This window comes from Colobus angolensis, unplaced genomic scaffold, assembly GCF_000951035.1.
Source record: "Colobus angolensis palliatus isolate OR3802 unplaced genomic scaffold, Cang.pa_1.0 Scaffold204, whole genome shotgun sequence".
Lineage (NCBI taxonomy): Eukaryota > Metazoa > Chordata > Mammalia > Primates > Cercopithecidae > Colobus > Colobus angolensis.
Window position 1 is genome coordinate 4,588,437 of NW_012115200.1, and position 9,672 is coordinate 4,598,108.

At 56.0% G+C, this 9,672-nt stretch overlaps 1 protein-coding gene and 1 pseudogene across 1 annotated transcript in view; both read right to left on the minus strand.

Annotated features, from left to right (window-relative positions):
• The window catches only part of CALY (calcyon neuron-specific vesicular protein), an 11,534-nt gene that overhangs the window by 923 nt on the left and 939 nt on the right, over positions 1 to 9,672 (minus strand). The window contains exons 2-5 of the mRNA XM_011941993.1: positions 3,159 to 3,313; positions 2,212 to 2,325; positions 1,191 to 1,304; positions 1 to 122 (exon numbers count right to left, since the gene is read on the minus strand). Of these exons, the coding sequence (XP_011797383.1) occupies positions 1 to 122; positions 1,191 to 1,304; positions 2,212 to 2,325; positions 3,159 to 3,293 (485 nt within the window). The 5' untranslated portion in view covers positions 3,294 to 3,313. The remainder of the gene's footprint in view (positions 123 to 1,190; positions 1,305 to 2,211; positions 2,326 to 3,158; positions 3,314 to 9,672) is intronic.
• LOC105511803 overlaps positions 4,192 to 9,672 on the minus strand; it is a 13,820-nt pseudogene continuing 8,339 nt past the window's right edge.

Genomic DNA, 9,672 nt, shown 5'->3' on the forward strand with positions numbered 1-9,672 from the left:
GTCTCCGTGCCGTGCTTGCGGCTCAGCGGGTAGGCCCCGATGGCCGCCAGGATGCTGCGGTGGCGCTCGGGGTCCATCTCCGTGTAGTACATCTCCAGGGTCAGCGGCGTGCAGATCTTGTGCTGCGGGAAGGGCTGGGTCAGGGCCGGCGGGCTGAGCCCTCCTGTGCGCCCCGGTCCCGGGCCCTCCCGCTTCTGCGGTTGGGGGCACTGCGGACAGTTTGTAACGGAGCCATGGTTTCAGGACACTGAAGGTCAGCCTCCGGTTCAGAACTCAGGGCCCTGGGGTGGGGGGCACGGAGCCAGGTGGTCGCGGGTTGTAAGGGCCTCAGGGGGCCACCCAGGGAGAGGGGCACAGACACCAGTGGACCTGCTCAGCCCAGCAAGGCCTTTGCGAGCGCGCTCCAGAACGTAAACCATGGAGTTAAGGAGAAAAGGAGATTTTACTTCTGATAAATAAAAGGCTTTCTAAAAACACACTAAATGCTATAACTATTATTGGCAAAGAGATGAAAAAAAAAAAAAGGATGGAAGAAAATATTTGCCAAATATGTAGGGAGCATTAATATCATGTTATACAAAAATAAAACCTCACACAAATCACTCAGGAGGACAGATGACCCCTAGAGAGACGGCTGGATGGCGATCTTTTCTGCCTCATCTTTTACTTATTTTTTTTTTTTCTGAGACAGAGTCTCGCTGTGTCGCCCAGGCTGGACTGCAGTGGCCGGACCTCAGCTCACTGCAAGCTCCGCCTTCCGGGTTTATGCCATTCTCCTGCCTCAGCCTCCCGAGTAGCTGGGACTACAGGCGCCCGCCACCTCGCCCGGCTAGTTTTTTGTATTTTTTAGTAGAGACGGGGTTTCACCGTGTTAGCCAGGATGGTCTCGATTTCCTGACCTCGTCGTGATCCGCCCGTCTCGGCCTCCCAAAGTGCTGGGATTACAGGCTTGAGCCACCGCGCCCGGCCTTACTTATTTTTTAAATTACAAGAAGAGAAACCCATTACTAACACATCTTTTCTTTTAAATTTTCAAAAGATAGAATTTCATGTTCTAGAGAAGGAACAGGAACATGGCTTTGGAGACCACGTTCCTCCAGCAGCAGTAGACACCCCTGCCACGCCCTGCCTGGAGGCTATGGGAGGAGGGGCAGCTCCACTGCCCCCCACCAGAGCCCTGGCCCCCTTACCCGCAGCAGGAAGCCGTCGGGGCAGGTGAACTGATCGTACCAGATGGCCTTGTACATGATCAACACGCAGCCCAGCAGCGCCATGGCGAAGGCGATCATCCGCGCGGTGGGCAGCTGGCAGGAGGGCAGAGAGGGGCTCAGCCACGCCAGGCGGGGGTCACCTTTGTGGGGAGCCCCTCAGGGGTTGGGGCTGGCACAGGACCATCCCCGCCCTCCAGTCTTGATACCCCACCCCTGCCCTGGGCAGCCAGTGGCTTTTCCGACTTTTCCGAGGGTCAAGTGTGCAGGCATCACCCCTGGGGGCCAGGCCTTGCTGGCAGCCCCTCCACTGGGGTTCTGGAGACAACTGCCACCAGGTAAAGTGATGTGGCCTTTGACCCAGGTGGGTCTTGCAGGAATTTGCAGCTTCCCTTCGGTGTGGGCTCCACAGGAGATGGGGGCCACAGCCTCAGGTGAGTCGGAGGCTGCATTCACCAGGCCTCCCAGGGGACTGCCCACGGTGGGTGCTATAACATGGGCTGCAGACTGGAACGTGAAGCCAGGGGCGGGGAGCCCTAGCAGATCTTAATACTGGAGAATGGAAGGCTTTGGAAACAGTTCACTAAAAATGACTAAAGCTATCTTAATAACGTTGAGAGATTTAAACAAGAGGATGAGAGAAGATATTTGCCAGATATACTGCAGAAAGAAAGTATTACATGGAAAGCCCGTAAGTCACTGAAGATGAGACAATGACCCTCTGGGCAAACAGGCAAGCAGTACTGGCCAGCGCTTCCCAGGAAGAGAAACATCTCAGGAGCACCACTGTTTCGTCAGTCCGCACCTGCAGCCTCGTGAGGGGGCCTGATGACTGCAGGGCAGTTGGAGGCCAGCTCTGGGTGGGATGACTCACTGCCACCCTCTCCTCCCAGACAGCAAGGGGACTCCAGCCCGGCCTGGCCTGAGCCCAGGCACCCCCAGCTGCCTTCCACCTTCTCCCCCTGCCCTGAGCCCCCACAGTGGGTGGGGTGAGTGTGGTTACCCTGCGCCCTTCCTCTGGGTGGCTGCAGTTCAGCCTCTGGCCCTCCAGGTCAGGGAACTTCTTCTGCTGGTCTGGGGAGGACAGCTGGTATTCTGTCTGCGTCTTGATGACCACCTGTGAAAAGAGATGGCCATGGCCTCAGTGGGCAGCTGGCAGGGACCCAAGAGAGCCCTGAACTGAGAGGGGAAGGAGCCAGGCTCAGCTTCGTGGCAGTGGAGTTGACCCTGACCATCTCCCAGGACCGTCTGGTGAACGGCAGGGCTCCAGCAGCCACCAAGTTAGGCCAAGGGAAGGTGGACACTGAAAGTCTGCTGGGCACATGGCAGCCCTGGGCTTGGCCTGGTTGCTGACGGAGCCCCTTGCTTTGCCTGCTGCCTTCAATTCAGGGTGCTGGAGAATTGCCCTTGGCCAGCAGGGGTGGTCCTCCTGTCCCGGGTCCCCAGCATAGATGCTGCCCCCACCTCCAGCAGGGAAACTCAGGGTGCCCTTCATGCTGCACAACTCCCTAGCGGGTCAAACTGGGCTGGGCTAGAACTGAGCTCTTTGCTTCTCCCCAGTTTCTGCTATAAGCACCCCCAGGGGTCACTTGCCCAAGGACCTCCACATCTCAGGCTCAACCCAGGACAGGGCCATGCCCCGAGGGGAAGGGTGGGGAGCGTTGTCTGCTGGGTGCCCTATGGACAGCACGTGGGCGGGCTGCTGTCTAGGAGGCAGTGCGTGAATTCTTGGTTACCCGTCGGCCAGTTTGCCCAGCTCTGGCATATGGGGGAGCTGACCAGGAGGTCACATAGAGTGCCCATGGCCAACTGGGGTTTTGGTCCCCATGGTCCTTCTTCTGCTTGCTCTACTGCACCTGGGAAGAGGCCACATCTAGACAAACCTCACCCCACACCCCTTTGTTCCCAGGGGAGCCTGAGAAGGGACCCCACGCTGGCCTAGGCCCTCACCTGGTCAGGGAGCGGCGGCTGGAGCTGGCTGACGTCCAAGGGGCTGATCAGAGGCACACTGTCCATGGCAGCCCCATCCTGGTCCCCAGGGTCTTTACCTGGCTTCCCAGAGAAGCTGCAGCCCAGCTTCACCATGGTGGATGGCAGTGCTTGTCCTGTCCAGAGACAGACAGGGTCACTGCCCACAGGCTGCCCCCTGGACACCCACGCCAGCTGGCTCCAAAGCCAGAGGACCCTGAGCTGGTCCTAATGCTCCTCACACCAGAGCCAGGGACAGGCTGTAAGTGGTCAGGCCAGCCTCCCTGGGCAAACTGGTCAAACCCAGCCAGATGCTGGGTACTGTACCTTCTTGACCCCTACAGACCCTCTGGACCCCACAGCACTGCAGGGGAGAGCACCCCAACCAGTGACTGTCCATGAAGCCAGGGGAGTCTTCCACCAGTGGCTGCTCTAGACAACCTCCTCTTTTTCCTCCTTCTTCTTCTTCTTCTTCTTCTTTTTTTTTTTTTGAGATAGGATCTTGTTTTGTGGCCCAGGTGGGAGTGCAGTGGTGTGATCTTGGCTCACTGCGGCCTCTGCCTCCTGGACTTAAGCAATCCTACCATCTCAGCCTCCCGAGTACCTGGGACCACAGGCGCAAACCACCACGCCTGGCTAATTTTTACATGTTTTGTAGAGGCGGGGTTTCGCCAGGTTGCCCAGGCTGGTCTCAAGCGATCGGCTTGCCTCAGCCTCCCACAGTGCTGGGATTACAGGAATGAGCCACCGGGCCTGACTCTAGACAACCTCCTAAAGCCGACAATCCCGGACATCAGTCTGGAGAGTTGGGTGCCAGACTCAGCACATAAAAATGCTGGAGACCCGGCTAAATTTGAATTTCAGATAAGCAACGAGCCCATTTTTAATATAAGAACATCCCTCGCAATAAGCGGCATGGGACGTGCTTATCCTGAAGTCAGTCCTCGTTCTGTCCGGCGACTCTGCCGGAGACGCAGGAAGTGAGACAGAGCGGCCACAAGAGGGCACCCGCGAGTCAGCCCAGCTGCGAGCCGGGAGCTAAGGGCCGCGGAGAGCCGGGCCCCTGCGGAGCTGAACGCCATAGCAGGGCCCCACTAACCCCGGAGAGGCCGAGGGTGCTCGGCTTCGCCTTCAGGCGGACCTCCTAGAGAAAAGGAATGTAGCGGATGACCTCCGAGCTGATGGACGGAAAAAGCAGAAAAACAAAATATATTCAATCAATCAAAGGAAAAAAAGAAAGGTCCTGTGTGCAGTAGAAACGGAACCTGAGGCCCGGTGCGATGGTGGCGCCTGGGGTCCCAGCTACTCGGGAGGCTGAGGCGGGAGAATCGCCTGAACTCGGGAGGCGGAGGATGCAATGAGCCAAGATCGCGACACTGCACTCCAGCGTGGGTGACAGAATGAGACTCCGCCTCAAAAACAAAAAAAAAAAAAGAAGAAGAGGAAGAAAGAAAGAAAGAGAATCTGCCATTGCAACCTTCTCACAAAGAACTCCAAGCGCAGACAGCATCACCACAGCATTCTAGCAACCATTTACAGGGAAAGTAATGCAAACGTCCACAAAACTCTTCCAGAAAGACAAGGGAGCACTCACCAGCTCCTGCGGCCAACGTAGCCTCAGTCCCCTAACCCAGCAAGGACAGCATCAGAGAGGAGCTCACAGGCCAGCCCCCTCCACACGCGCACACCACTGCGAAGCCCCAAAGCTCAAGCAGGGTGAGTCCAGCGAATACAACAAGGTAACATATGACAGGTTGGGTGTATTCTGGAAATGAAGTTTGGCTTAACATTTGGCAAGCAATCGTATTTTTCACCGTATTAACAGAACAATGAAAAAGCGTATCTAATCAATTGCTAGAGGAGTAGAAGTAACTCGGTAAGACTCAGGGCTCATTTACTATTCCTCGGACCCATTAGCGCACTAAGGCAGGAGGTGAGTGCTGTAATCCAGTAACAGTGAACCACAAAATCCCCACAGCAAACCTCAATGAATGTGAATCCTGAAAGCACCTTGATCTGCGGTTCTACAAGTTATGGCACTAGAGGTCTCAGCCAATGCTGTAGGGTAGGACAACGAAATGAGCTCTAGTGCCAGACAAGAATAAATAATACTCTGATTATTCACCCATGAAACACTTTCTGTGTTTAGAAACCCCAGAAGAATCTATAGACTAATCATAAGAATCAAAAAGTGAGTTTGGCAAGGCTGTTGGATTTAAGGTATTCAGAAATCAGTTACATTCCTATATGTGAGTGGCAAAAATAAATAAATACATAATTTATTGAAGTACTCCATTTAAATAATATCAAAACTATCAAATCCTCAGGAATAGGTGTAAAAAGAGCTGAGGAACAGGGACAGGGCAGGGCCTCCACATGGAAACCAGGGAACATTGTCGACAGAGACCAAGAAAAGCTAAATCCCCCAAGTAAAGGGAGAAGGCTGTGTCTATGGATTTGGGGAGTTTCCATGTTTAAACAAATTACCCACCCCCAAATCCATAGATGCAGTAAATCTTAATCAAAATCCCAACAGTTTTTAAAATGAACTTGACAAGCACTGTCATTTTACATGGAAGGCAGAGGGGCAGGAACACACCAAGTATCTTGGAAAATAACATGGACTGCTGGGCGTGGTGGCTCACGCCTGTAATCCCAGCATTTTGGGAAGCAGAGGCGGATGGATCACAAGATCAGGAGTTTGAGACCAACCTGGCCAACATAGTGAAACCCCGTCTTGACTAAAAATACAAAAATTAGCCAGGCGCCTATAATCCCAGCTAGTCGAGAGGCTGAGGCAGGAGAATCACTTGAACCTGGCAGGCAGAGGTTGCAGTGAGCCGAGATTGTGCCACTGCACTCCAGCCTGGGCAACAAGAGCAAAACTCCATCAAAAACAAACAAACAAACATGGAGGAGGTCTCATCTGCCAGGGTCTGGCTTGTTGCACAGCACTGGAAATTGAGTGGTGTGGGGCTACTGTGTGGTGGAAGAAGTCCCACATGACACACTTTGCACACACAGACCCTGATTTGCAGTGTGGCTGCCTCTCAGTAAACCTCTGTCCGCATCAAAAGCAGTGAGCTTGATCCCTACCTCACATTACACAGAGAAGTCTATTCCAGGTGGATAAACCTGAATTGGAAAAGCAAAACAATAAAGCATCTCAAAGATAATACAGGAGAAGATTTTTCTGATCTCAGGGAGGGAAAGATTTTTTCACTAGGACAAGAGGTACTAACCACAAAAGAAAATATTGATAAAATGACTTCATTAAAACTATGAACTTCTGCTTATCAAAACAGCCTTCAGAAAATGGTAGCAGAAACCAATACTGGGAGAAGACAGTTGCAACCCACAAATGATGAGGGTACATTGTGGGCTGAACGATGTTCCCTCAAAAATACATTCAAGTCTTAGGATCTGTGTGAGGGGTGCCTTTGAATGGGACCTTATTTGAAAATAGGGTCTTTGCAGATGTAATCAAGCTAAAATAAATTCGTCCTGAATCAGGGTGGGCCTTGATCCAAAACTAGTATCCTTATTACAGGGAAATTAGGTGTAGAAGAGTGCTATGTGTAGACCGAGCAGGGACTGGAATGATGCAGCTGAAACCTAAGGATTGCTTGGGCCACCAGAAGCTGGAGGATGCGAGGAAGAAGCTCCCCTAGAGGCTTTGGAGGGAGCATGGCCCCGCGAACACCTTCATTTTGGACTTCTTGACTTCAGAACTGTGAAAGAATTTATTTTAAGCCACCTGCTTGTAATTTGTGACAGCAGCGCTGGGGCGTCCAGTTAACTAACTGCCAGAGCCAGCAGTGACCACTCTTTCTCGCCCTGCAGTGGCCAGGCTCCACTGCGAGTTCCAGGTGTGGGAAGGCGCCACGGGAACAGGAGCAGGGGCCCGCGGTCACAGAGCTTCTGCCCAGCTGCTGCCACTCAAGTACAGATTATGCGGAGGCATCTGCGTGGAGAAGAATCTAAGGGTGGAAGGAGCTGAGGGTGGAATGATTGCAAGGTGGAAGGATCTGAAAGGGAAGGATTAAGGATTGCGCGGATGGGGGGAAGGATCCGAGGGGTGAGGAATCCAAGGGCAGAGGGATCCAATGGGGGAGGATTGCGCGGGTGGGGGTGGGGTGGGGCGGAGGGAGTCGAAGATGGAAGAATCTGAGAGAGGAGGGACTCCAACGGGGTGGGGGAGGGATCCGAGGGCGTAAGGATCCGACGCTGCGGAAGGATCCGACGCTGGGGAAGGATCCGAGGGTGGAAGGATCTGAGGCGGGAAGAGTCAGACTGGCGGAAGGATCCAAGTGGGGCATGATCCCAGGTGGGAAGGATCGGAGAGCGGAAGTATCTGAGAGGGAAGATTCTGAAGGGAGAAGACTCTGAGGGGGAAAGATCTGAGAGTGGAAGGCTCTGAGGCGGGAAGGCTCTGTGGGCAGAAGGATCTGAACGGGGAAAGATCTGAGGGGGAAAGGACCTGGGGGGGGGGGAAATCTGAGGGCGGAATGATCCGTGAGTGGAAAGTTCTGAGCTGGGAAGGATATGAAGGGGAAGGACCTGAGGAGGGGAAGGATCTGAGGAGGGAATGATTGAGGGGGAAGGACCTGAGGGCAAAAAGGTTAGAAGGTGGCAACTTTCGCCTTGGGAAGAATGTGAAGGTGGAAGGATCTGATGGGGAAGCATCTGAGAAGCAAGAACCTGAGGGCGGAATGATCTGAGTGGAAGGCTCTCAGGAGGGAAAGATATGAAGGGGAAGGGTCTGAGGGGAAAAGACCTGAGGGTGAAAGAATCTGAGACGTGAGGAAAGACCTGAGAGGGAAAGATCTGAAAGCGGAATGATCAGAGTAGGGGAGGATCTGAGGCAGAAAAGCTCTGAAGGGGAAAGGTCTGAAGGATCTGAGGGGGAAGGGCACGAGGGGGAAGGATCTGAGAGGGGAAGGATCTGAGGGGGAAGGATCTGAGGGGGGAAGGATCTGAAGGGGAAGGATCAGAGGGGGGAAGGATCTGAAGGGGAAGGATCAGAGGGGGAAGGATTTGGAGGTGGCAGATTTTGCGTGTGGAAAGAACTGAGGGGGAAAGGATCTGCGTGGGCGGGAGTGAGGCTGGAAAGCGAGGGCTGGATAGGAGATGGGGGAGGCCACTCTGAGCCCGAAGGAGCTGGGCAAGGGGAGACAGGGTCCCCAGTCCTGGACCTGACCAAGCGCTCTGGGGCCCTAACCCATGCCTTTGTTGCTGTGCGTTCATCACGGGCGACCCTGTGCCCGGCCGGGCCTTTCCGGAAGAGGCCGTGCAGTGCCCCCGGAACACCCACCCCGGGCTGGAGACTCTGCCTGAGGTGGGTCCCCACGTGGCCCAGGCAGGGGCAATGGGCACTCGGCGGACGAGGTTTCACGGTGCAGCCAGCGTCCGTGTGTGTGCAGGTGTAGACGGACGAGGCCCTACGGGGCTTAAATACAGGAGTGATCCATGGAAGCGGAGTTGGAGCAGCGGAGGGCCAAGAGGCCGGGGAATGACGTGGTTGTGGGGCGAGGGCGGCGCGCGCCGGGGCTTGAGGTGGAGCTTGGCCCGCGGGGGTGGGGGTACCACCGAGCAGGAGGAGTCAGAGGTCTCCCCGGAGCGGACTCCCAGAGCAAGCCCAGCTTCTGTACAGATGGGAGAGGGGGGCGGAGAAGGGGGCGCAGTCACGGTCCGCAGCGCCACAGGGTAGAGCCACGCCCCGGGTGGCCGGCGCCAGGGGTCAGGACCCCGCCGGGAGGAGCTGCGCTTCTGGGGTCTCCTTCCAGCCAAACTTCAACTCCAACTCCTCGGACGGCCAATTTACGTCATCGCGGGTTTGCATGGCAATGGAGACAGGCCCGAGAAGCGTCTTCAGGAAGAAAAAGCGGTTGGGGGCCCACTGGAGCCTCGCTTCTGGTTCCAGGCCCAGCGCCCCAGGCGGAATGCGGGGTTGGAAGCGGGGACTGGCCTGTGTGTGGAGTCCAACCCTCCCGCCCCACACACCAGATCGCCCCTTTGCACTGCTGCATCATGGGGGCCTCCTCCCACGGAAGGCACGCGGCTCGTGGAACTAGGGGTCCGCCTCTGCTCCTCCTCCCGGCCCCTCCCTGCACCTGCGCTGTCGCGGCATCTTCTGCGGGTCCCCTGCGCCCCACCCGCCGCGTTCTGGCAGGGAGGCAGTGCCCGGCTCCTGTCTCTGGGGCAGGGGGAGGCGTGGGATGCTGACGGCAGATGGGTGGGGGCGCGGGTGAGCGAGGCCGTGCGGATGGACAGATGGATGGCGGGGGCGGGGGTGCAGGCTCTCAGTCGAAAGTCCATGGAAGCTCGGCTGGAGGTCACGTCACAGACTCGCTTTCGCATGCGCCCCCCACCCTGGAATGCTGCGTCACGCTGGGGGGTGCGCGCAGGTGGGCTTCTGTGGGCCGGGCACAAGAGCGTGTGACTGCGGATCCCTGAGGGTCCCGCCCCTCCCCCGCGGGCGCCACCGCAGCCTCCC